General features: G+C 38.6%; 2 protein-coding genes across 3 annotated transcripts in view; one reads left to right on the top strand and one right to left on the bottom strand.

The window, feature by feature from the left end:
* PLPPR4 (phospholipid phosphatase related 4) overlaps positions 1–15,106 on the top strand; it is a 38,513-nt gene extending 23,407 nt beyond the window's left edge. Inside the window, exons 3-7 of the mRNA XM_005663645.3 lie at positions 1,628–1,757; positions 4,958–5,153; positions 6,988–7,045; positions 7,782–7,955; positions 11,252–15,106. Of these exons, the coding sequence (XP_005663702.1) occupies positions 1,628–1,757; positions 4,958–5,153; positions 6,988–7,045; positions 7,782–7,955; positions 11,252–12,577 (1,884 nt within the window). The 3' untranslated portion in view covers positions 12,578–15,106. The remainder of the gene's footprint in view (positions 1–1,627; positions 1,758–4,957; positions 5,154–6,987; positions 7,046–7,781; positions 7,956–11,251) is intronic.
* The window catches only part of PLPPR5 (phospholipid phosphatase related 5), a 465,309-nt gene that overhangs the window by 336,577 nt on the left and 101,120 nt on the right, over positions 1–27,612 (bottom strand). For both annotated transcript variants that reach the window (XM_021088656.1, XM_021088657.1), the window contains exon 3: positions 21,035–21,158. The gene's annotated coding sequence lies outside the window, so the exon portion shown is untranslated. The remainder of the gene's footprint in view (positions 1–21,034; positions 21,159–27,612) is intronic.

Here is a 27,612-nt window from a genome sequence, read left to right as displayed (position 1 = left end):
ATAATCTCTTTGGCACAGTCATCCCGAATATTTGAAATTTTTCACATTAAGAATCTCATAATTCCCAATCTTGCTTTTCTTATGCAGAATAACCACAGTGAAGGTAACAAAAGCAAACCCCACAAGGCCAGGTACTGTGCTAGATAGTGAGCGTAAAAGGTAAGAAAGAAAGAGTCTTCCCTCAATGGGTTATAGTCAAGTGAGAGACAATCAAGTGAATAACTGAAGTTGCACTAATCAAGCAATGCCAGAGGGAAGGACGGGATATGAAGGGAGCCGCACAGAAGGGGACATAATTCAACTTAGAGAATAGTAAGGGATTTCAGGGAAACGTTCCTGAAGGAAATGATGCCTCCATATATTAAGTTTCTTCACTGATGTCCTGTATCCTAGAATCTTATGGCAAGTGTTCCTTATCTTAAGACAATCCTTCTGATACGACAGTAAGGTTCTCTGATCATTGTAAACACATTTTCTAAATATTTCATATCTAAGAAACATTACTTGGTATGAATGGATAAGTTCTCAGAAATGTCTTTAACCACGTCAATTCCATTTCCATTGTCCTGTTTTCATCCAGGAGTTACTGCTTATCTAGATTCTCTTATAATCCACATTCTCCAGTAAGACAGTTACTAGCCACACATGACTATTTCCCTTGAAATCTGATTGATTTACATTTTAAATAATTAACTAAATACAAATAAAATGAAATTCAAAATTCAGCTTCTCAATGGCAGTAGCTAAATTACAAGCACTCAGTAGTGGCTACCATCCTGGACAATGCAGAAAATATATCCATCATCACAGAAAATTCAACTGGATAGCTCTCCTTTGGAGAGCACCTTTCTACCTGCATGCATGCTTTTCATGGGTTGATCCTGCTCAGTCAACAGACTGGTTTATTGCTTTATCTGCTGATAAAATGTTCCTGATCCTAACTCTGGTACTTATTTCATTCTCCCCTCAGGCATCTTGTTCACATGGTTTTAAGATTCTAAGAGTTAGGGCAAAATCCGTCACAGTGTGACTAATCAGTTAGGTGTCACTGGGTATTGTTGGGCATAGGGAATGTCTGGTTACCACAACCACATTAAAATACCAGGATGCTATCACTCCCTTGACTTGTATGTAGGAGCAGAGAAGAGCCAACTAATGCTTTTTTTTTTTTGGTCTTTTGTCTTTTTAGGGCTGCACCCATGGCACATGGAGGTTCCCAAGCTAGGGGTCAAATCAGAGCTGTAGCTGCTGCCTATACCAGAGCCACAGCAATGTGGGATCCAAGCCGCATCTGCAACCTACACCACAGCTCATGGCAATGCCACAGCTCATGGCAACGCCGGATCCTTAACCCACTGAGCGAGGCCAGGGATCGAACCCTCAACCTCATGGTTCCCAGTCGGATTCGTTTCCACTGTGCCACAACCAGAACTCCAACAACCAGTGCTCTTTATAGCACCCTGATTGCTTACTTCTCACTGCTTCCTCAACGACTCAAGAGAAAGTGCACATGTCTCTAAAGCTTTTGTGAAAAATACATCTTTACTTGATTGAGTTGACGGCATGTTCAAATTCTAATTCATTTGTACCCATGGAGTCCATTTTGAACGCCCTCTTGTCGTTGCAGATTATGGTAGGGGAAGGAATTCTCTACTGCTGCCTGTCCAAAAGGAGGAATGGGGTTGGGCTGGAACCCAACATTAATGCTGGAGGCTGCAACTTCAACTCTTTCCTTCGAAGAGCCGTCAGATTCGTTGGTGGGTGTTGGAAACCACAAAGAAAGGAGATGTTTTTCAAATAGAAATGTTATATTTAATTACAGATATTAAGTCCTTAAAGCTATACTTCAGAAGCATAATTTTGGGTACATGGTGAATTTTACATTATACCAAAACAAAACAAAAAAACCCAAAAAAACTGGGTTGTTAAAACACCCGGATTTGAGCTTTGGATCTAAAATGTGTTATTTACAGTTATAGTTCTTGTTTTGAGAGCTAACATCCATGCATTTCAGTGTACTTTTGTCTTAGCCCTGGGAGAAGCATGAATTTACTTTCAAATGGTTTATTGGATCTGTGTTCATTTTTTCAAGCGGGGAATAAATGTCAGCAGGCCAGTATGAAAGGATAGCTCTTCAGAGATTACTTTAGCCACATCAATGATTCCCTTTCAATTGTCTTGGAGTGTTTTCACCCAGAAGTTACTGCCCATGGAAATGTCACCGTTTTCTCTATATCACATCAGGGCCATTTTCCTTAGTTACATCAGCTAACTTTACCTCCTATTTTGAGGAGACCTACAGATAATCCACAGGCTTGCATCAGAATCAAACCAGTACCTAAGTCTTCATCTCTTCTGATTAGCCTGTGACCATCTTAATAGTATTTCAATCACAGACCTTTAAAAAAAAAAATAAAAAGCCTGAGTTGAAAAGTCAAGCCATAGGACATGACACTAATGTGAATGCCTTACATTCATTCCCAGTAAATCGGTAAACATTTATTTTTCCTTTTAATCTCTTCAACTCAAAGGAATAGGTAGTTTCATGTAATACCTAGTAGATAAGTCAATACAATCATTTCTTCCACTAGAGGAAGAAATCTGGTCTAAACCATTCCCTAGACCCTGCCCCATGAAGAAAGGCACCTCATGTCTAAGACAAGAGGAATCCCCTTACCAGGGTCAAGAACTAAGGTAAGGAAGTAAAACTTCAGGACTTGGAGCTGATCTCAGAAGTTTTTCTAATGTAGCAAATTACTGTGGCAAAGGGGCACATAACCTCTCTGAAAACTCTCACGCCTGTGAGGATGGTCCATCCTATGCTAGACAGCAGAGTTCCAGAGTCGGGAATGCCCATCCCCAGGGGCCCTAAGAGTCTCATTCTCCAAAGATAGAAATAGATGGTATCCTCACTTATCCATACTCTGTCCAAGATCTTGCACGCTGCTAGGAATGAGAATGTCGAAATAAGGGTCCAGTGTCATGAATCCCAGGTGAGAGGGCAGCGAAAGAATTGGGAGGGCAGTTGTTAGGTGACAATAAGCAGAGAAGGAAAATGCCAAAGACGGTAACCTGCAGGCCAGCAACCTTGGTCTAGAGGACTGAGTAACAACACTGGACGCTGGTCACAGTGATGGCTCTGAGCAAGTCATGAATCAGAATGCAGGTTGTCAATTCTGAGGGAACCCAGGGTGTCCAGGCAAGCGGGGGTAGGCGAGCTGAGCTGGACTCCCAGGGACAAGGCCAGGCAAGGGGCTTGAAGCAGGAGCGGAGTCCAAATGTACAAGCCTGCATCAGGGTTTGTGAGTTTATGGTCTCAGACTGGCCCCCAGAGACAAAAGAAAGAGTTTCAACTGGGAGATGTAAGAATGTCGTCTCTGAATTCCAAACATGAAGGAAGCCTCCCATAGCACTGTCCTCATACAATGATTGTTTCCATGGCAAGGCTGGCCTGCCCTCTTCTTCTCTGTTTTCCTGGTATGATATCCACTTGTAGGGAGTTAGGTCTGATTCTGATGCTGTTGGGTTTGGCAGGCGTGGCTGGAGTTAGGAACTACCAGGGAGAGAGGACCTTGAAAGCTCAACATGCTGAGTAGTTTACAATGATTCTGAGTTTTGCTTCATTCCTGCATGTCGTATCTTTCTCAAATCACACAGTTGTCACCTTAACATATTCAGGTATCTGTCAAGCGATCTATGGTTAATAATATTAAGAATTGGTCCTATTGAAAGTAAATTGGTGCAACCTTTCTGGAAAACAGTATGGAGGTTCCTTAGAAAATCAAAAAATAGAACTACCATATGATCCAGCAACCCCACTCCTGGGCATATATCTGGAAAAAACTATAATTCAAAAGATACATGCACCATGTTCATAGAAGTACTATTTGCAATAGCCAAAATATGTAAACAACCTAAATGTTCATTGATAGATGAATGCATTAAGGAGATATGGTACAGGAGTTCCCTTTGTGGCTCAGTGGTTAATGAACCCGACTAGGATCCATGAGGATGCAAGTTCAATCCCTGGCCTCGCTCAGCAGGCTAAGGATCTGGTGTTGCCACGAGCCATGGTGTAGGTTGCAGATGCGGCTCGGATCCTACATTGCTGTGGCTGTGGCATAGGCCAACAGCTATAGCTCTGATTTGACCCCTAGCCTGGGAACCTCCATACGCCATGGGTGCAGCCTGAAAAAAAAAAAAAAAAAAAAAGGAAGATGTGGTACATATACACAATAGAATATTATTCAACTATAAAAACAAATGAAATAATACTATTTATAGCACCATGGATGGACCTAGAGATCATCATACTAAGTGAAGTAGGTCAAAAAGAGAAAGACAAATACCATGATAGAACTGATGTGTGAAATTTAAATATGGCACGAATGAATCTATCTACAAAACAGACTCACAGACATAGAGAAGGAGGGGACAGGGGAGGGAATAGGATGGATGGGGAGTTTGGGGTTGGTAGATGCAAACTATTACATTTAGAATGGATAAGCAATGAGGTCCTACTGTATATGTATAGCACAGGGAAATACCTCCAATCTCTTGGGACAGACCATGATTGAAAATAGTATAAAAAAGAATGTGTATATATATATATACACACACACACACACATGTATGACAATACTTAATTGCACAGCAGAAATTGGCACACTATTATAAATCAACTATACTTTAACAAAAAAAAAGAATTGGCCTTATTTAACCAGATTGACAAAAATATCTCAAATCACTACTTTAGAGATACTAATTGCCTTATTTTGGCCTTAATATCTGTTTGGAAGTTTATGAATTTTCTTTACCATCTTCTCCAAATAAACTCGAAGTGATCATGACAGGTGTGAAACTTGTCCTGTTAACGCGTAATAAACATGGTCAATGGTAGGGTGACATCAGCACTAAACGATGGGTTGGTTAACAGCTCCTTTCCTTTTGCTTATAGGCGTCCATGTGTTTGGACTCTGCTCTACAGCCCTCATCACAGATATCATCCAGTTGTCCACAGGCTACCAGGCTCCATACTTTCTGACTGTGTGCAAGCCAAACTATACCTCCCTGAACGTGTCTTGCAAAGAGAATTCTTACATTGTAGAAGATATTTGCTCAGGATCTGACCTTACAGTTATCAACAGTGGCAGGTCAGAAATTCAGATTTTGAAAATTTCCATGTCAGTGTTTTCATTACTAAGTGATGGCTTGGGGTATCATTGTAGGCATACATTTTTCAATCATAATGATTTGGGTTTTATTTTTCTTCTCAATTCAGTGATCTCTTTAGGGATTATACCATAAAAACACGAGTGGTTCATTCTGAATCCTTCTGTCCCCAAATTTCAGTTTCACATTCATGTCACTAATTTTTGTATCACCAAATTCCAATCATATTCTGTGAGCTACACTGTATTCATCATGGTTTTAGGTCATCACAATTGGTTTATTTTAGATATTTATAGCAGTCACGGCTTCTAGTCAGGATGTGTCACGTATTGACTTAAAAGAAGACTAAATATCTATGCTATTTCCAGCTACGTTATATATTTTACAAAAAAAATGAATATTGCTTTTGGTAGAGTTTTAAAAGAAATAGAATTTAGGATTGTATGTCTCCTTCGAGTAAACTCAGAAAATACGTACAACTTCTAACCTTGCATTTCAGAAAATAAAAGCTCAAAAACTCAAAAAGCTACTAAGACACTAAATTGTTTTCAATTAGTAAAGTAATACATATATATGGCAAGAGACGTTCAAAAAAAGTAAACTACAGAAAGATGAAGGGTAACAAAAGATTGATTAATGATTCTCTTTTTCAATCAATGAGTTCAAGTTCCCACGATTGATTTAAGAGTCAAAAATAAGTTAGGCACACTTGAAGAATCAGAGCCTGATATGTACATCCAAGCTCTTAATCCATTCAACAATTTTTTGAACCTACATTTAAGACCTGCATTCTCTATTCTTTTTCAATACTTTTACATTATCTTGTCTGTGTTGACTGGTAGTTTTTTTTAATTGGATACTAAATAATTATAAGGACATTAATAAAACTGAATTTTTTCATTTTTTTATCCATTAAAAGAAATCCATGTAATCTTTCCATCTGTTCTTTATGTGTCTCTACTACTATCCTGTGTTCCAACTCTCCCACATTGCTTTTTACTTAACTAAATGAGAAGCTCAGTGATTCTTGAGATAATTATTTTAGAGAAACATTTTGTTAAAATGAGACTTTCTCCTTTCTCTATTCTTTCCAGAGTGAAAAATAACACATCTAGACCTGCTGCCATGAGAAAATAATTTTGTCTTTTAAATTTCTATGTAAAAGAAATTATATATTTAGGAGCATAGAAAAACTTTGTAAGCTTTAACATCTTATGTTTTATAAACTTTTACTTTAAGCTGACATAACACCAGCAAACAATTAAAATACTTCCCATTCCATTTCCACCTTCAACCAGCATTCCGATGGTGTAAAGAAGTGATCCCTTACAAAACTAACACTCAGAATTCCCTCTGTGGCTTAGTGGTTAACAAACCTGACTAGGATCCATGAGGTTGTGGTTTCAATCCCTAGCCTCACTCAGTGGGCTAAGGATCCGGTGTTGCTGTGAGCTGTGGTGTAGGTGGCAGACACGGCTCAGATCACGTGTTTCTGTGACTGTGGTGTAGGCTGGCCACTATAGCTCTGATTCATCCCTGGCCTGGGAACTTCCATATGCTGCAGGTGTAGCCCTAAAAAGCAAAAAAAAAAAAAAAAAGTTTACATTGGAAAGTGAATCACAACTATTCTTTAATATTAATTGGAATTAGCAGTGTTTATTTGATCACTCAGATCTTTCTCCAGAAAACTAAGCAGAAATTAAAGTTATTGCTTTTGCCCTTCAGGTAAACATTTTTACCACCTAGTGTTCTTGTAATGGTTGCTAACTGTGTATCAGAAATAGAAGGCGTAATTTGACTGTCTTTCTTTGGCAGAAAATCATTCCCTTCTCAACATGCGACCCTTGCTGCCTTTGCAGCTGTGTACGTTTCGGTAAGTAACTGGGTCCTTTTTTTTTTGTCAAACTGTGTCCTAGAGAAAACCAGAGAAAGGAGTATTGTCTGCAGTGACTAATTAGCTCATACAGGTGTGTAATAACAGAACAGTAAACTTTGGCACAGCAGTCCTTCAGCACAATAGCATCAAAAGTGAAATTGGATGCGACTCTAAACAATACCTCGGCAACAGAGATTTTTAATACAGCCATGGTACTTATTTAGCCTCCTGTCTCTTTAGTGTGGTGGTATACACGGGGGTATTGTGAACTCCATGAACGCTATAAATTCTAAAACGGAAAGAACCGTGTTAAGGGTACACACACGCACACACACTTGAGTTTCAGTATTTATGTAACAGTGAGTGTGAAGCTGATCAATGCCATATGACAACTGTCATCCTGTCTGATTAATAGTTCATTAGGGCTTATGTGAGAGAAAGGGATTGAAATCATGGGTCAAGCGACACGGATATTGACCAGTTATCTGGCTAATTCCACCACTTTGATTTATTTTCAAACTTTTGTGTACTTATGTGAGAGATCTGTTATTTATTTGATGAAGTTTGTCATGTCTTTCCTTTTTTCCAGGTATAGAACGTAGCCATAGCAGGGGGAGTGGAACAGTAAAATTGGTGTCGAGTGTGTCGATTAGAATTTAACTTTTTATTTGATTATCATTTAATAGTAAAATGACCCCTGTAGCATACTTAACCTAGTTCTTTCATTTTTAAGATGTACTTCAATTCCACACTAACGGATTCCTCCAAGCTTCTCAAACCTCTCCTGGTCTTCACCTTCATCATATGTGGAATCATATGTGGACTAACCCGGATAACTCAGTATAAGAACCACCCAGTTGATGTCTATTGCGGCTTTTTAATAGGAGGAGGAATTGCTCTGTACTTGGTAAATAATTCCTTATTATTTGATAAAGCACAATTTTGAATGGAAAACACTGGCGTTCCCACTGTGGCTCAGTGGGACTAGTATCCGTGAGGACGTGGGTTTGATCCCCAGCCTCGCTCAGTGGGTTAAGGATCAGGCGTGGCCATGAGCTGCAGTGTAGGTCACAGACGCAGCTCGGATCCTGTGTTGATGTGCCTGTGGCTGTGGTGTAGGCTGGCAGCTACAGCTCCGATTTGACCCCTAACCTGGGAACATTTTTATGCTGTGGGTGTGGCCCTAAAATGACTACATAAATAAATAAAATGGAAAACATGCCTAGAATATGTTTTTCACTTGCAACAGAGTTTATATCTATGAGAAAATCTCTTGACTACATGTCCATTCTGAGCCAAAGCACATATCCCTCCTTTCAGTAAAATAATTTTTTAAACTCTTACCATGGGCCAGAAACTGTGATTTTTAGAAAGATTACTGCATTTTACCCTTAACCCCCCGCATAAAATAAAAAAAAAAAAAAGTCAGGGGCTGCTATTACTAGTACAATTTTATAGATGAGAAAACTGAATATTAGTGAAAGTAAGGTTAGTGAAAGTTTAATGGAAAATTATATAATTTGCCCAACAACACAAATATAGCACGGATGTAACTACAAGCCAACTAATTTTGAGTTCTTTAGCAGTACTTTATTTTCAAGCCTGATCATCTTTCAAGGTCAATATCCTCAGCTAAAGAAACTGAGATTGTCCACTTCATGCATCCATTCATTCACTCATTTTACATCTATTCAGTGTCTGATCTGTGCCAGGTACTACACTGAGCACTAAAACAGTGATAAACATGGTATCTCCTTAAGGAATTTATAGGGCAAAGCCTAATAGAAATATAAGAGGGTATGAACAAAGTACTTTGGGAATAGCAAACTGCCTAAGGCAGTTAAGGAAGGCTTCGTAGAAGTGATGTAACCTTTCAAAAATGAGTTTCTTAGGGTAAGGAAAGGAGGAAGGCATCCAAGCTGAAGGAACTGCACACGCAAAAAGGTGGACACATAAAAGAGCAAATCTAAGTGGAGGCTGAGGGAACAGCAGGAATGAGAGATAATGGCCAGGTTTCCAGCTTGGAAGACTGACAGATGGAGACTTCATTAGCAGACCAGATAACTGATAAAAGAAGCAGATTGGTGGAGGCAAAGAGGTTGATAAGCTCAATTTAAGGATCAATAGGCAGTTGAATGGTTGGGTCTGGAGCTTGAGCAAGCAATGAGTAGTGGAGAATAGATTCGGAATCATGGACTTTAGCCTGGGGTGGGGGGTGGTATATAAAATTGCCAGGTCAAAAGAATACAAAGGAGCCAGGAAACCACCAATATGCAAATGCAGGAAGAGAAAGAGGCAATAATGAAGGAAACTAAGGGGATCTGTGTACTTGCGAAAAGTGTTACAAGAAAATGCTCACCAAAAATAGTAAAAGCACTTAAGTGAGCAATGATTTATTTTTTCGTTTTTTACACTAGCATAGTCAGACTCGTCACCTAAAATATCACACCTCCTCATGTACTTTCTTTAGTGGAGGGGAAAGTGACCAAATTAAGTTGCTGTGTCAGGAATTGTACATAAGCCTGGGTTGCTCACAGGAGTGTTCATTGGCAACGGGTGTTACAGAATAAGACTGAGAACTGTCACTCTCTAATTTCTGCCTTGCCTTTATATGTGTGTTATTTCATGGCATCCTGGAGTCCCAAGAATTTGGGCTTGATCAGTTCTCCTCTATAGGCCAAGTTTTGTAGCCTTTCAGAAGCCTGATTCTTCACCTAGAAAATGAGGATAATAACCAAAACAACTCTATTAAGCACAGTGCTGGGTACTGTATGTTGAAAAAACGTAGGCAGAGGTTAGGTACAGTCTAGAGGAGGATGGTCCTAGACTTACAAATTTAAATACTTATTATTATTATTATTGTTATTATTATTATTATTGGCTGTCCCCATGACATGCAGAATTTCCCAGGCCAGGGTCTGAGCCCGTGCCACTGCTGTGACCTGAGCCACAGGCAGTGACAACACTGGATCTTTAATCACTAGGTCACCAAGGAACTCCTAAACACGATTATTAATTAATGGAACATTAGGTAGGAACTGCTTATCCTGGAAACTGGCAGTGAGAGCATAGATAGGTATTATTTAGAATTTTTGAACCAGGAATTAAAGTACTTGGAGACATAGGATCTTGACTTTATTCCATTACCATTTACACTCTGCCCTGAAATTGTAAATTTATCAGTCTAAGCCAATGCTGTTGTTCTTTACTAAGCACACTAGTGTCAAATCCATGGAATTCCTTCAGTCTGATTTGAAAAGCAGACAGTGGCTACCTGCTATTGAAATTAGCAGGCAGACAGGTATCCACTGCTTGCTCTTACCTCTAAACAAAGCATCTCTAAGACTGACAATACAGCAGAGATTAGATCTTCTATGCGTCAAAGAGAAACAAAATTCTGAATCTGAACTTTAGCCTTTTTCAGATTTTCATCCCTCAAATCTAAAAGAAACTAAAAATTTATCACCTGAGTGTGACGATAAGATTAAATAAAACCTGGCTCACACTTAGCGTAATAGTACTGAGTTGATCAAATATTACTTTCCAAATTTAAGACCAGGTTTAAATCAGGAAAGAATGTGGGTGCCCCAATCGAGTGACAGTTTCTGCCCTCTCCTCCCAGAAAACTCTGGAAAATGCTGAACACACAGGGCTGAATTTGATGTGAGTTGTAACAATATGTGTCTCTGGCCTCATCACAAAACCTGATATCATGAATGATTCATTGTTCTGCATTTCCACATCTCTTCTGCTTTCCATCATGAGGTATGATCGACAATGGAAGGCAAAATAAATCAGTTAAGCCATGTGAGGTGTCACTCAAGGAGCAGTTCGTAAATCCAGAAAAATGGATTGCTTTGAAAAGCAGACGATAACCCTGATTTCTCTCATTGCCTGACTGTTCTTCTCAAAGCAGAGGACAAGATTGTCAAGAACATTCCGTGGGATGGAGAAAGGAGAGAACATCCCATTAATGATACAAACGAATGGATTCCATATTTCTGAGTGATTAGTTCAGTGATTTATGATATAACTTACAAACTGTTTCCTGAGTAACTGTGCTTTTAGTTTGGGGCTATTTGTATTAATCAGTGGAGGACAGAGAACCCACACTCATCTGGGTGCTTCCGTATGCTCTCCAAGGCAAACTCGAAGTAACTTTGTCTCCTAATGCATGATATTTCTTGTTTCTTCCTACACTAGGGCCTATATGCTGTGGGGAATTTTCTGCCTAGTGAAGACGGTGTTTTTCAGCACAGAGAAGCCCTCAGGTCTCTGACAGACCTCAATCAAGACCCCAGCCGAGTCTTAGCTGCTAAAAACGGTAGCAGCAGTGACGGGATTGCTCACACGGAAGGCATCCTCAACCGAAACCACAGAGATGCGAGCTCCTTGACAAACCTCAAAAGGGCAAATGCTGATGTCGAGATCATCACTCCTCGGAGCCCCATGGGGAAGGAGAACATGGTCACTTTCAGCAACACCCTGCCTAGAGCCAACACCCCCTCCGTGGAAGACCCCGTCCGAAGAAACGCCACCATTCACGCCTCTATGGATTCAGCGAGATCCAAGCAGCTCCTCACCCAGTGGAAGAATAAGAATGAAAGTCGGAAGTTGTCCCTGCAGGTTATAGAGACCGAGCCTGGACAGTCACCACCCAGATCCATAGAAATGAGGTCCAGCTCGGAGCCGTCGAGGGTGGGGGTCAATGGAGACCACCACGCCCCTGGCAATCAGTACCTCAAGATCCAGCCTGGCACGGTCCCCGGGTGTAACAACAGCATGCCCGGGGGACCAAGGGTGTCCATCCAGTCCCGCCCTGGGTCCTCACAGTTAGTGCACATCCCCGAGGAGACACAGGAAAACATAAGCACCTCCCCCAAAAGCAGCTCTGCTCGGGCCAAGTGGTTGAAAGCTGCGGAGAAGACTGTGGCCTGTAATAGAAGCAACAGCCAGCCTAGAATCATGCAAGTCATAGCCATGTCCAAGCAGCAGGGCGTCCTCCAAAGCAGCCCCAAGAACACTGAGGGCAGCACGGTCTCCTGCACCGGCTCCATCCGCTACAAAACCTTGACAGACCACGAACCCAGTGGGATCGTGAGGGTTGAGGCTCACCCGGAGAACAACAGGCCCATCATCCAGATCCCCTCCACCGAAGGCGAAGGCAGCGGCTCCTGGAAATGGAAAGCCCCTGAAAAGGGCAGCCTTCGCCAAACTTATGAGCTCAACGATCTCAACCGAGACTCGGAAAGCTGTGAGTCCCTGAAAGACAGCTTTGGTTCTGGAGATCGCAAGAGAAGCAACATTGATAATAATGAGCATCACCACCATGGAATCACCACCATCCGCGTCACCCCGGTAGAGGGGAGTGAAATTGGTTCAGAGACCCTGTCCATCTCTTCCTCCCGCGACTCCACCCTGCGGAGAAAGGGCAACATCATCTTAATCCCTGAAAGAAGCAACAGCCCTGAAAACACTAGAAATATCTTCTACAAAGGAACCTCCCCCACACGGGCTTATAAGGACTGAGTGGCCGTTCCATCCTTTGGGCCACCCCCAAAAGACAACGTGTTGATTCTACCAGTGCTCTGTTCCAGCGAATTGGGAAGCCTTCTCACCAAACCAGACTGGAACTCAATGACTCCAGAACTACTGCACTCAAGCTTGTAGATTTCACATCAGGGGGAGGGAAAAGCACAATGCAAGAACCTAACCAATGTGATAATGTGAAGACTTACAACCTACCTTCAAACTCAAAAGGCGTGCAGAGGGCAGCATCAAAAGAAAGGGATTTCCTTCAGTGTATACTATTTTACGTCCTGAATGTGCCAACGTTAGGGAATCTTTCTTTATAATCAGCTGTGGGAATCCAGACACACATTTTCCCAACAGCAGAGGCCATGCAGTATTATATATTCATTTTGCAGAATCTGCACCAAAAGCTCAATATGGGTGGTGCTGATTATTCTAGTACATATACCATGTAAACTCTCAAATTCTATTTAGCTGTGAAATAGTGGTGTGCAATTCCTTGTCAAAGAAATGCTACTGTATTAAGAAGATGTTGGCTTCTTTGTGTTAGAATAGGACACCCTGCAGCTCCTCTGTAGTGGCTCTGTCACAGTCAAAAAATGAAAAGGTTTTGTGCATTTCTCCAAAAGTATGCTTTCTTCAACAACAACAACAAAAAATTGTAGGAATGTTTTCAGTGAAAGAATAACCAGTACTTTTCTGCTTAGCTTTTTGCTGCTTACGTTTTATTTAAATATAGTTACTGCTAATGAAGAATCTGTTTTAAGTAAGTAAATTTGCCTAATTAAAACTACATTGTTTTAGAGAGTCTTTTGAAATTGTGATCATATTTTGCATTTTATGGCTTCTTTATTTATTGATTTTATTTTTTTGACCTTATGGATATGTTGTTCTGTTTTTAAAGCAAAAATAACAGTTGACATTTTTTGAGCAAAATATACTGCTGAAGTTTATAAGCAAGAAACATGAACCAAAACTTGATGTTGTGGGTTACACTGCTAGCAGCGTTGGTCAAGTCAACCCTTATGTGTTTCCAGCCACCCCTTAATAAGTGATCCAAAAATTTCATTTTGTTCCAGATGATTAACTTTTTTGATATCCTGATAACCAGTAAATTAAAGCCACAACAGTTGGGTTTTACCTCCTTCTCTAAAATATTTTTGTTAACTGGACATAAACTGGAAGAATCTGAAAAAATGAAAATTCATAAGTAAAAATGTCTCACAGTATCAATTAAGAATGTATTTCTCCAAAATATCTAGACGGGCACAGTTCTTGTGCTCAACATGCAAATAACAGTTTTTGCTACCTATCCTGAATAAAGTTCAGCCTACATCAAAGGAATCCATTATTATCAACAGTAAGGGAAAAACCAAAACATTTTGAGGTGTTTTGCAACTTAGAATTTCAAGTATGAAGAAATATTTGGTTCCTGTAATTTAGTATTAAACCTGTTTACACCATTTCTTAAGAATTCCAATGTACAACTGATAATGCCAAGGGGACAAAAGGTAACAGCAAAGCTGGTGGATCTGATCTCAGTTTAGTTTTCAGTGAGAACAGAAGTAGTTGTTTAGAGGTGAATAATATTACATCCTTAGCAACGTGTACAAGGAAAAGGCAGAGCTTTCTAGAGTAGCCAACCTCCTGAAGCATTAGGGATTTAGCTGAAACCAGCAGAATTGAAAACTCTGGCAATAAAATACAGATTCAACTATATCCCTTCTGGCAATTTCCTTCTCAGAGAGGGGAGTGGGAGTAAAATGTTGCCTTCCCCACTTCTCACCACCACCGCCTCCATTATGACATTCCTGGCTTCTGCCAGTTTGTAGAGAGAAAGGTGGACTGGTTTTAGTGCTCTGAAGAAAAAAAAGAAAAAAAAAAAGCTGCAGTATTTCAGGTGCAGTATGATATTTCCTAATCTTTCCTATTTCTTAACAAAAGATTTTAAAGTACTTATCTAGTCATTGAAGTTTTTTTTTTCCTTTACATAAATATTGATATATTCTTTTTCTACTCAAAGTGCCAAAGGCTACAGTTTTTAATGACTTAACAAATTATACCACATTATTAAGGAAATATAATGATAGTCGCTAGAACTCAGACCTCTGCATGTATATTTGATAACACATCTTTTGTAAAAAAAAAAATTACAAAAAATATTTGTTTACATTCCACTGGTACCTTAATTTAAAATAAATGAGACTAACAGGTGGTATCTCTTCTTAGTGTTCTATTTATCTTATTTGCCTATGAGAGCACTTCTTCCTTTGTTAGGCTGTGCTTTATTGATAAAACCAAGTATTGAATAAAGAGAGTTAATTATCTTTTTAAAGTAAATAAAATTATTAAAATATATATGATATATATAAAGTATTGTGATTAATAAAAATGTTATGCAATGTTTTCCAAACTGATAAAGTTTGTAAAGTGCTATAATGTATTTTGTTAAGTACAGATCAAAGCTATTGTGTGAGTATATTGTGCTAACATCTTAGAAATAAAGATTAGATTTCTTCATCAAAATCGGAACATTGTGGTCTTTTATTTCATTCAGTATGAATAGATAATAACTTATAGGAAAAGAGCTGAAGAAATAAGAATGAATCAACTATTATATTCATAATTACTTAGAAAAAAAAGAGTATTGCATTAAGAAGGAAAGCTTCTCAAACTCAAATGATGTTTCCTTATTTAGAATTTTTGTTCTATGCTTATTAAAGAAGCTCTTTTAGATTTATTTAGATATAGATTTCTCCCATTCACATATCAATGTTATAGAGTATTAAAGAAAACATGAAAGAGTCAAGGTCAATTGTTCGCAATCGATTTTTTACTAAGAATAATTTATATATGCATTATTACCCTCTGAGCCAGCTTCTCTTAAAAAGAATGCTTGTTTTAACTCCAGGAATGTTTTCTAAGCCACTAACTCCTGTTACATGAGTTGTACTGCTCTTACTTTGTACATCTTAGAAGGTATTGACACACAAGTTTTTAGGACAGCCAAGACTTACGCTTGAATCAAATAACCCTTAAGTGACTGGTTCACTAAAACATGAAGTTACAGTTGTCCGGTGATGCCACCAAGTTCATGCAGTTGTCCAACAGCAACCAAGCTCATGCATGCCATGTAACTACATCCTGATAGCCACCTGGCCAAGAGTCATTGCAAGATGCTATTAACCGTAGAAAACATACTTATTTTAGAGACATTAACATGTGAAAAATTGATGTATATCTTATAATGGTTGAAATATATTAAGCCTCATTGAGTATTGGTTTTTTTCATCTCTAAAAGGGGCACATTCAGTTCTACCATATTTTCTAAAGGATAGCTTAATGTTCTTTCCAAATGTCTATGGGTTATTATGTATTTTATCCGGAGAGCAAAAACTGACAATAAAATAGGAAATAACTTGTTCGTCTAAAAAAAACCAAAGAGTCGTCTTTGACAACAAAGTTTTACATAAGCATGCCAAGGGGATTACTAAAAGCCTACATCAATCGTTTCACTACATAATATATCAAAATATGTGATGTGTGTACAAGTGTCCCTGATTCTAGTACTTTTCTCATGATGTATCATGTGAGTGGAGTCTGGGTTATACATAAGAAGTTATCATTAAAGGCCATATCATTTCTGCCTTTCACAGACCACGTCTTCATTTCTTAGTAAAGTTCAAACGGAAAACAGACATTTATGCATAATTCAGACAGTAATTTAATTAAAATAATTGAAGGAAATTAAAAGGAATTGAAATAGTTTAATCTAAAAGGAAAATGTGGCCTGGAAAATGGATAATGATCCATTTGTACCTGAATATTTCATTTCCTCTGCTTATTAAATGGGTCTCTTGCCTTCATTCTGTAGAAGATTCTAAAAGGCTCTAGGACCAAATGTTACTGTTGAAGGAGGTACAGATTTCAGTAATAGTATATGACATTACAGGTAAGATCCAGTCATAGGAAATCCCTGGTGACTGTGCTTCCTAATCGAAAAAAAAATCTTATCAGTTCTCTGATACAGAAACGACTTAATTTTACTGACCACACCATTGTTAGTCAACGCAAGTCACCAACTGCGTGTGTGTGTGCACTATTGTCAATGTCACAAACTCGCCCATTTTATCTCCTTGAGTCTCCCTCGTCTCAGTCATTGCCTACAAGAAAAATCCACTTGAACTCCAATGTCAGCTTTTAAAAAACAGGACAATTGACAAGTAGGTGAATGAGTTTAAGAAGTAAAACTACAAAGATTGTAGTCGGATAAAATCTTCCTTTCTCTAATCACCTCAGGACACTTTATACCTGGCTATAACGACCTTCTAGAAAGACGGCTAGATATTTTCTATAGTCAGAGCTTTTCCAGCCCCCATGGTGTGGTTTCTACCTTCTAGCCTGTGGCAGCACTCTGAGAAAAGATATGTTATCTTTGAGTATTAGGAAAAACTACTTAACATAACCACCAGCCCCATCTTTCCCATTCTGCATCTAAATTAAAAAAACAAAAAACAAAAACAAAAATAAAAAACACACGCAGACATTTCTGGGGGTGTCAACAGTGGTATTTTAGAAAATAAACTCAAAATGAATCAGGGACTTTAAAATGTAAATCTATAAATTTTTTAGTGAAAAACACAGGAGAAAATCTTTAGGATCTAAAACAAAGACTAGCTGCTAGTCCTTGGCTGGGTATATTATCTGCAAAGTTTTTTTTCTTTTTTTTCCAGTCTGTAGTTTATCCTTTCATCCCCTTAACAGGGTCTTTCAAAGAGCAAAGTTTTTAAATTTTAATGAGGTCCAATTATGTTTTCTCTTTATGGACTGTTTTTTTAAAGTCAAATCTAGAATAGTATAAAAAAAATCCTCAAAACAACAGTAAAAAAAAAATCAATAACACAGGAAACAATAAAGACTTAAAGAGAAAAAAGGAATAAAATAAAAAATAGACAAAGATATGAACAGATATTTCAAAAAGATAGCAAATAAGCATATGCATAGATGTTCAACATCATTAGTCATTTGAGAAATAAAAATTAAAACCACAATGAGATATTACACACCTATAAGAATGACTAAAACACAAAATAATGACAATACCACATGCTAATAAGAATGTGGAGAAACTGCATCATCACTCATTGCTGGTGGGAATGTACAATGGCATAACTGCTCTGGAAAACAGTTTGGCCATTTCTTAAAAAAAAAAAAAAACCAAACTATACACTTATACAACCCAGGAATTGCACCTATTGCACTCTTGGGTATTTATTCTACAGAAATAAAAACCTAGGTCCACACAGAAAAATTGCACTTACGTATCCATCTCAGTTTTATTAATAATAGCCCCAACCTGGAAATACTCCACATATCCTCCCTTGGGTGAGTGGTTAAACGAGCTATTACACAGCCATACCATGGACTACTCAGTCACAAAAAGAAATGAGCTATTGATACACACAACTTGAATGAATCTCTAAAAGAATTATGCTAAATAAAAATGCCAGAATGTTACACATTGTATGATTTCATCTCACACACTACAGACATGAGCAGATTGTGGTTGGAGAAGTGGTTTGATCTTCCTTAACTCATGGCTTCCAAAGTTGCTCTAGTTGTCATGATTTTCCAGCAGGAGTGGGAGGGAGGAAATCAAGGATAAGAAGACTTATCTCTAGGAAAATTACATCAAAGTTGCATCTGTCAGAGTTCCCATGTGGCTCAGCAGGTTAAGAACCCAGCTAGTATCCATGAGGACTCAGGTTTGATCCCTGGCCTTGTTCAGTGGGATAAAGATCCCACATTGCCACAAACTGCAGCCTAGGTCACAGACGTAGCTCGCATCTGGTGTTGCTGTGGCAGCTGCAGCTCCAATTTTACGCCTAGCTCAGGAACTTCCATGTGCCATGGGTGCAGTCTTAAACAAAGAAGAAAAAAAAAAGCTGCATCTATCATACATAATCCACCCATTTGGAGCAAACTAGATCACCTTGTTGCAAGAGAGGAGAGAAAAAAAAAAGCTGCATCTATCATACATAATCCACCCATTTGGAGCAAACTAGATCACCTTGTTGCAAGAGAGGCTGGAGGTTGTCTCTAGCTGAGATCCCCCATTACCCACTAAAATGCTGTGTCATCTCTAACTCACAATGTAAGAGGATGAGAATGGATCCTAGATGGGAACAATCAGTCTCTGTCACACCAGCTTCGAGGCTCCTCTTCACAATACAACCTACAGACCCCACCCCACATTGTCCACAACCTCTCCATACGAACATGTTGCTACTGCAGGCTTCACGTCTTCATTTGTGAGAGTGTGTGAGTGTATGTGTGTGTGTGTAGTTTAGTTTTAACTTGCTTTCTGGAAAGTCTTTGCTCCCATTCTTTAAATCTCCTTTGTCCTTCAAAACTAAATCTCAGTCTTCCCATTATACAACTTTAGAGCTCAGAGTTTGTTTTTGTTTTTGTTTTTGTCTTTTTGCTATTTCTTGGGCCGCTCCCTTGGCATATGGAGGTTCCCAGGCCAGGGGTCCAATTGGAGCTGTAGCCACCGGCCTACGCCAGAGCCACAGCAACGCGGGATCCGAGCCGCGTCTGCAACCTACCCCACAGCTCATGGCAACGCCGGATCGTTAACCCACCGAGCAAGGGCAGGGACCGAACCTGCAACCTCATGGTTCCTAGTCGGATTCGTTAACCACTGCGCCACGACGGGAACTCCGAGCTCAGAGTTTTGAGATATCACTTACCTTCTAGGTATAATCACTAGAATTATCTATGATTTACACATGAGAAAAGTGGAACGCATGAGAAGTGGTTTAATCAAAGTCGCACAACTGGTAGGTGTCAGGAGGACACTGAGAGCAGGAAACAAGTACTTTCCGTTCATTTCACGGTCGCAAATGTCTAGCACAGTGTCCACCCCACAGTTTAGACACTCAATAAACATTTGAAAGAAATGAATGAATGAATGACATTATGACACCAGTATTGGTACATTTTTCAAAAAGGCTAAATTATCTCTCCCTTTGGAGAACGTGTGTAGATTTGTATTCTCCATGGCCAAAGTACTCACAGTTTTTACAATTAATCACCTTAATAACAAGGCATTGAACATTTACCACACACTAAATTGAAGCCCTTTATACGCAGCTCCTAACACAATAGGTGATCAATAAATATCATTGCATGAGTACAGTATGTTCCTCCTACTATAAGTAAAAAAAAAAAAAAGAAAAAAAGAAAAGAAGTAAATAACAGAATTTATTATAAAGGAAAAAAGTATGAGGGGATTTGGAAGAAAAAGAAATGGTTGCATATTGGATTGTTGCCTGAAGTCTCCTAGTTCTGAGAAATCCCTCCGAGACCTTGAAGCCCAATGTATTTATATATTTCTCTTTTTTTCTTATTTGAAGCATCTATTAAAAATGTTGACACAGTGTAAGCCAGATTGCTTGGAACAAGCTGTCTCCTCACAATAGATACGGTTTTGTAAGAGTTGTTTGTTCAAATGTTCCCACCTCCACAGTAATCTCTGTAGAGGCAAGTGCCAATAAAGAATACTTACCTACTCTGTCATTAAAAAAGAAGAAAAAAAGAAGAAAAAACAGTAAGCCCTCTTCATAGTCAGCACTCAAGTTTATTTTTCAAATTCCAAATCAGATATTGATGTCCAGGGACAGTAGTAATTTATTTATATATGGCATGTCCACTGGCCTCTTATTCTCAGTCTGCCACTAGGATATCACAATTATTTTCGGAATTTATGGAGTGGTGAAAGAGTCCTTGGGGTCAGGCTGACAAATATTCAAATCCCAACAACCTACTGTATGCCTCCATTTTCTGTATAATAGGAGTAATAATTTAGAGTTGTTTTGGAGGTTAAAGCATTTAAAACACTGCATGGCAGGATTTTAATTCTTAATCTTGGTCAATGCTTTGTGACTTCTTTTGTTCTCACCTCTCCCCAGAGCCAAATACACAACTGCCTACTTGATTGACAGCTCTACTTCAATATCTATAGTTGTCTCAAATTTAACATTTTCAAAATACGGGTTCTGATTTATATTCCCAAATTTATTCTGCCAGTTCAATAACAGCAAACTGCAATTGCTAAAGCCAAATACCTGGACTATGTCCTTAGTCCATCTCTTTCCATTCCCATTCAGAATGGCACTCACTGCCAGAGGTGGTAAAAAGGAAGCAGATTTTAGAAATGAGGAACAGAATACAATCCTGGCTCAACCATTCACCAACAGAGCAACTCTTTGACCCTTCCTGAGAATCCACATTTTTTTAAATTATAAATTTAAAAAATGTGTTGTGAGAATTAAGATTATAAATGTATACCCCCAACCGACATATTTGCCATCCCTTTTAAGAGCCGTGTCCTAGTATTTTTAGGAAGTAAAGGCAGGTTGTTCTCTCAGACCGTGTCTAGAGTTGTCTTACCCATGAGTTGCTCCTCAGCCTGTTGTGCTGATACGTGCATCTCCGAGCACCACAGTAGCCCACCGCTGACTTCTCTGCTTGTCACCAAGGATGATTAGACATGGCGGCTTCATACAATACTGTCCTTTTCAAATAAGCATAATGGGAAGAAGAGCACAGAAAGATAAAATTCTTGTGACTGCTCAATTCTTTTGCTCTCCACACTACCATATATTTAAATTTATATTGATGTAACCAAGTAACCAAAGTTATAAACATCGGAGGTAAAAATATTAAAACTTTGTGCTAAAAATGAATTTCCTTTAATTAAACAAAAAAGTTAAACTCTTCCTCAAGGTCTATCATCGATTGCCTCAGTTTCTTACTTTGCTTCTATTCTTTATTATTGAGACACCTTTTCTTTTTTCTTCTCTCCACTGAGCATATCTCTAAGTCACCTCCTATTGACATGGGCTAGTTTCAACCCATTCCATCTATCATTTATTAAGTTCTGTTTAAGTGTTAGAATAATGTCCTGAGAAGAGAGGTTTTGTGAAGAATGGGCGGGGGAGACTTTGGCTGCCAAGTTCCACCAAGAAATTTAAACTTGGACCCTTTGAGATATTCCCATCAGAATGAATTGCAAATAGGACCATTGATTCCTTTACCAGTTAACTATTGAGTTAGTCTCTCCCTGTCTCTCTCTGGGTGTCTCTCTCTAATATTACTATTTTTTTTAATTTTTTTTATTTTTTGTCTTTCGTCTTTTTGTTGTTGTTGTTGTTGCTATTTCTTGGGCCGCTCCTGCGGCATATGGAGGTTCCCAGGCTAGGGGTCTAATCGGAGCTGTAGCCACCGGCCTACGCCAGAGCCACAGCAACGCGGGATCCGAGCCGCGTCTGCAACCTACACCACAGCTCACGGCAACGCCGGATCGTTAACCCACTGAGCAAGGGCAGGGATCGAACCCGCAACCTCATGGTTCCTAGTCGGATTCGTTAACCACTGCGCCATGACGGGAACTCCATAATATGACTATTACTGTTATCCTTCTTTTAAGAACTGCTATTTTATTTTCCATTCTCTTACAGTTTCTTAGGACTCTGACTTTTTATATGTTATTCTCAGAGAGGACGTTTTTCTTGATATCCAAGGACAAGTCTTTATCAGTATTCATGAAATTATTTTCCTTGGTTTAGACTTCATTGATCTCCAATTTATCACATTTCTTTCTTTCCCCCTGGATGTTTAATCCACAGCCAAAAAATAATTTAAAAAACTTTACATATGTCCCAGGCTGGTCTCTTTCTGATTAAGACTCTAGTTAAAATCTGAGCTGTCTTTGGGAAAGTGCCCTTTGTTGAAAGACTGTACAGAGACATCTTGACCACTCTGTTAAACAAACAAACAAAAAAAAAAGCCAGGATTTTTAAAAAATAAAATTTATTTTTACCAAAGTTTGACTTTCACAGCAATATTGAGTAGACCCAATATGGATTTCCCATATAGTCCCTGCACCCACACATAAAATACAGCTTTTCCATAATCAATGACCACCCTACCCCAACTAGGGTAGTACATTTGTGATAAGAGCTGAAGCTACATTGGCATATCATTATCACCCAGAGTCCACAGTGTACATTAGTGGTCACTCTTGCTGCTGTGTATTCTACGAATTTACACAATGTATAATGATAGGTACCTGCTACTGTAGAAGAGCCCTCCACCTATGCAGCCCGCCCTGACCTCCCCCAGCTCCTAGAAACCACTGATCTTTGTTTTGGTTTGGCTTTCTACTGCAACATAACTGACATATAACATTATATTAGTTTCAAGTATATAATTATTTGATGTTTGTATATATTGTGATATGATCACCCACTGGTCTTTTAACTGTTTCCATACTTTCACTTTTTCAGAATGTCATACAATTCGAATCATACCATATGTAGCTTTTCAGAGGGGCTTTTTTCACTTAGTAATATGCATTCACATTTCCTCCATGTATCTTCACGATTGATAGTTCCCTTCTTTTCAACACTGAATAATATTTCATTGTCTGGACGTACCACAGTTTATTCACTTAGCCATCTACTGAAGGACACCCTGATTGTTTCCAGGTTTGTGCAGTTATGAACAAACTGCTATAAGCATCCATGTGCATGTTTTCATGTGGATATTAGCTTTCAAATTCTTTGAATAAATACCAAGGAGTGTGATTGCTGACTCATATGGCAAAAATATGTTTAGTTTTGTAAGGAACCACCAAATTGCCTTTCAAAGTGGCTTGCCGTGTTGCATCTTTATCAGCAATGTATAAATATTCCTGTTACTCCACATCCTGGCAGTATTTGGTGTTGGCGTTCTGGATTTTGGCCATTCTAACGGGTGTGAAATGGTGTCTATTTGTTGTTTTCATTTGCATTTCACTGCTGACATGTGATATGGGGCATAGTTTTACATGTTTGTTTACCATCTGCACATCTACTTTAGGAGGTATCTGTTAAGGTCTTTGGCCTATTTTCCAATCAGGCTGTTTGTTTTCTCGTTGTTTAGTTTTAAGGGACTTTTGTACAATCTAGATAATGGTTCTTTATCAGATGAGAATTATACAAATATTTTCTCCCTGTCTTTGGCTTGTCTCTTCATTCTGGTATTTCCAACATCCCTGCCATGTCTGGTTTTAATACTTGCTCTGTCTCTTCAAATTGGGTTTGTCGCCTTTTGGTATGCCTTATAATTTTTCTTGATAGCTGGATATGAATTTTGAGAATCAAATGGATGATATACACACAGTTTCTTTTAAAACTACAGACTACTAAATAACATGAATATAAATTAGGGAACAATTTAGGGTTTGTTAAAAAAACTTACATTTTTTGAATGATCTTAGATTCTTATTTGGTGATAGTTTTTTAACCATGTTTTAAATTGAAGTATAGTTAATTTACAATGTTGTGTTAGTTTGAGATTACAGCAAAGTGCTTCAGTTGATATATATTTTGCTGTATATATGTACATGTATATATATATATATATATACACATTCTTTTTCAGATTCTTTATCATTATAGATTATTACAAGAATATTAAATACAGTTTATTGTGCTATATAGTAGGTCCTTGTTGTTTAACTATTTTATATATAGTAGTGGGTATATGTTAATCCAAAACTCCTAATTTATCCTTCCCCAACTATCCTCTTTGGTAGAAACTTACATCTTAACTTCTTTATTATAAACAACTGAGGTTATAAATCCAATGAACTTTGATATATTCAAGTAGGTGGTTTCAGTAAATGGCTTCAGTATATCTGTGGCTTGACAAGGTATTTTTTGATGCTTGAGTATTTCTACCTGCAATTCAGCTGGCTGCCATGGAGAGAGTAATGCCATTTTGTTAAGTAATTAGAATATCTTGATATAATAATTGAAATTGGAAAACTAAATGTAGAACTACCATATGAGCCAACAATCCCACTCTTGGGCATACATCTGGACAAAACTTTCCTTGAAAAAGACACATGCACCCAAATGTTCGTTGCAGCACTATTCACAATAGCCAAGACATGGGAACAACCTAAATGTCCATCAACAGATGAACAGATTAAGAAGATGTGGTATATATACATGATGGAATAGTACTCAGCCATTAAAAATAACAAAAAAAAAGCCATTTGCAGCAACATGGATGGAACTAGAGACATACTAAGCAAAGGAGGAAAAAGAAAGACAAATACCATATGTTATTACTTATATCTGGAATCTAATATATGGCACAAATGAACTTTTCCATAGAAAGGAAACTCATGGACTTGAAGAACAGACTTGTGGTTGCCAAGAGGGAGGGGGAGGGAGTGAGATATACTGAGATTCTTGGGTTAATAGATGCAAACTATTGCCTTTGAAATGGATAAGCAATGAGACCCTGCTATATAGCACTGAGAACTATATCTAGTCACTTGTGATGGAGTCTGGTGGAGGATAATGTGAGAGAAAGAATGTATATAAATGTATGTGTGGCTAGGTCACTTTGCTATTCAGCAGAAAACTGACAGAACACTGTAAACCAACTATAATGGAAAAAAATAAAAATCATTTAAAAAAGTTATAATGAATAAGCTACTTGACATTTATCAAATTATAAATATGATGCTCCTGTATTAAATACATACATTTATTTAATAACAAATAAAATGGCACTTAGAGCAGGACATTATGAAACATAAGATCCAGCCATTGAGGCTGGTTTATTTAAGGTCGCCTTAGTCATTATATATGTCAAAACTTAGGGGAGAACGTAGTGCAGACTCCATTCTCCACTGGGAAGGAAGTCACTGCTCCCGCCTCCATGTGGAACTAGAGTTGCTCCTTTTCTCTGGTCCCTTCAAAACAATGGGACTCAGGGCTACACAGGCTCCAGCACAACTGCTTTAGGAGGTACTGCAAGTGTTACCATGGTTAGCTGTGCTTGATGCTGCGACAAACTAGAAACTAGACATTAGACATTTTTCATGCCAATACAGAACTGCGGCACCAACTCAGCAGGTGCCTCCCACCTGCAGTAGCAGTGTGCTTGAGTCCTCAGAATAACCTCACAGAGCAGGCATTATTATTCCTACCTTATAGATGAGCAAACTGATGAACTGTAAGATTGAGAACTTGCCCAATGTCATAAGTCAGGACTCAAACTCAGGCTCTTTAGGTGTAGGGCTTGCCCCATGACTGCCTGCTGTACATAATATATTCCTATTAGTTTTATTATTATTGGTTTATGAATTTTTAAAATGCACTCATCTTAAAAAATAATGTCATTATGAAAAAATTCCAGCCCCCAGTTCAAGTCCTAAACATTGAACTAAACTCGGTTGACATAGGATTCTGAAAATATAACCTCAGAGTTATTTAAAGGCCTTTAGCCTTCATTTCATTAAAAAAAAAAAAAAAAAACGGATCCAGATTCTAACCTAAACTAGGCTCTCTTTCTGACTTACTTCACTTAGTATAAAAATCTCGAGCTGCATCTATGTTGCTATTTCTAAATTATTATTGTTACTATTATTATCACCATTATTTTGGTTTATAAATTTATTTTTCACAGTTCTGGACTCTGAAAAGTCCAAGAAAAAGATGCTGGCCAATTTGATGTCTGGTGAGAACCGCACTCATATAACTCCCTATAACCTCACAGGGTGGATGGGGCAGGGGTGGCCCTCAGTCCTCTTTTATAAAGGTGACAATCCCATTGGTGGGGGTGGAGCCAAAGGTCCATCCTCCTAACACCATCACATTGTACATTAGGTTTCAACAAGTCAGTATTCGTGGACATAAACACGGGGGTGACCATAATAAATAAAGTCAATTCTCCAAGAGAACACCACAAACTATGAATTATTTTTTATATAATTTTCAAGGTTTACTTCTAAGTTACTAATTTTGTATAGTTCATAAGAAGGAGATAGAGTTTTACTTTCCGATTAGATTTTTCCGTCTGCCTTTACCTGTAATCACACATCTTCCAAGGCAAGGGAGAAAAAGATTGAAGACAAAAAAAAAAGGTGTTTTTAATATATATCTCTCTACTAAGACATATAATCTACTAAGATTTTAAAGTGTGTCTTTCCAATTCACTTTCCAATTCAAACGTGGTAACTGAAGGAAGCCATATATTTAAAGGGTACCCGGATTCTCTTGTATCTCTGAGTAATTCTTCCTTCCCCCACTCTTTTTTCCTCACTTTGCTTAGAGTAGTCAGTTTATCTTGAACAAAGGCCTTGAATTTTCTGGTCCTAAAATTTCAGTCCATGTCCCGAACATATTACTGACGAAGTTTTGTTTGAAAGGAATCATTATTTTCCATTAATTCATAACACGAAGAAAATGGCATTTAGAGCAGGACTTTAAAAAATATATATAAACATCCAGCCACGGATCTGAAGGAAAGTGCTATGAATAATTTCATACGGGACAGTGGTTGTTTCAAAAGGGAAGACTGTAATGTGGTCTGCATCCTAAGAATTCTACATTTGAATGAGAATGATAATTACTCAGCAGCATTCAGAAGACACTGCATTGGGCCCTTCCCTAGGAAGGGACTGTGTTTTTCCACTGTATTTCTAGAGTCTACTACAGTGTCTCGGTACTGGAGAAACTCAAAATCAACCACGTGAATTTTTTAAACTCTCCCAACAAGAATAGTTATTATTATTTCAACTTGAAAAATGAAAGACAAAACCTCCAGGAAGGGAGTTCCCGTAGTGGCGCAGTGGTTAATGAATCTGACTAGGAACCATGAGATTACGGGTTCGGTCCCTGCCCTTGCTCAGTGGGTTAACGATCCGGCGTTGCCGTGAGCTGTGGTGTAGGTTGCAGACGCATCTTGGATCCTGCGTTGCTGTGGCTCTGGTGTAGGCCGGTGGCTGCAGCTCTGATTCGACCCCTAGCCTGGGAACCTCCATATGCCTTGGGAGCAGCCCAAAGAAATAGCAAAAAGACAAAAAAAAAACAAACCTCCAGGAAGTTAGATGTCTCTGTCATGCTCACTAACTAGCTATTGACGAACCAGATTTTCAAATCCAGCTTCTGCGATTCGCAGTGATG

The sequence above is a fragment of the Sus scrofa genome, chromosome 4 (assembly GCF_000003025.6).
Source record: "Sus scrofa isolate TJ Tabasco breed Duroc chromosome 4, Sscrofa11.1, whole genome shotgun sequence".
Classification (NCBI taxonomy): Eukaryota; Metazoa; Chordata; class Mammalia; order Artiodactyla; family Suidae; genus Sus; species Sus scrofa.
The sequence above is the reverse complement of the archived record's forward strand: the minus strand, read 5'-3'. Positions and strand labels throughout refer to the sequence as shown.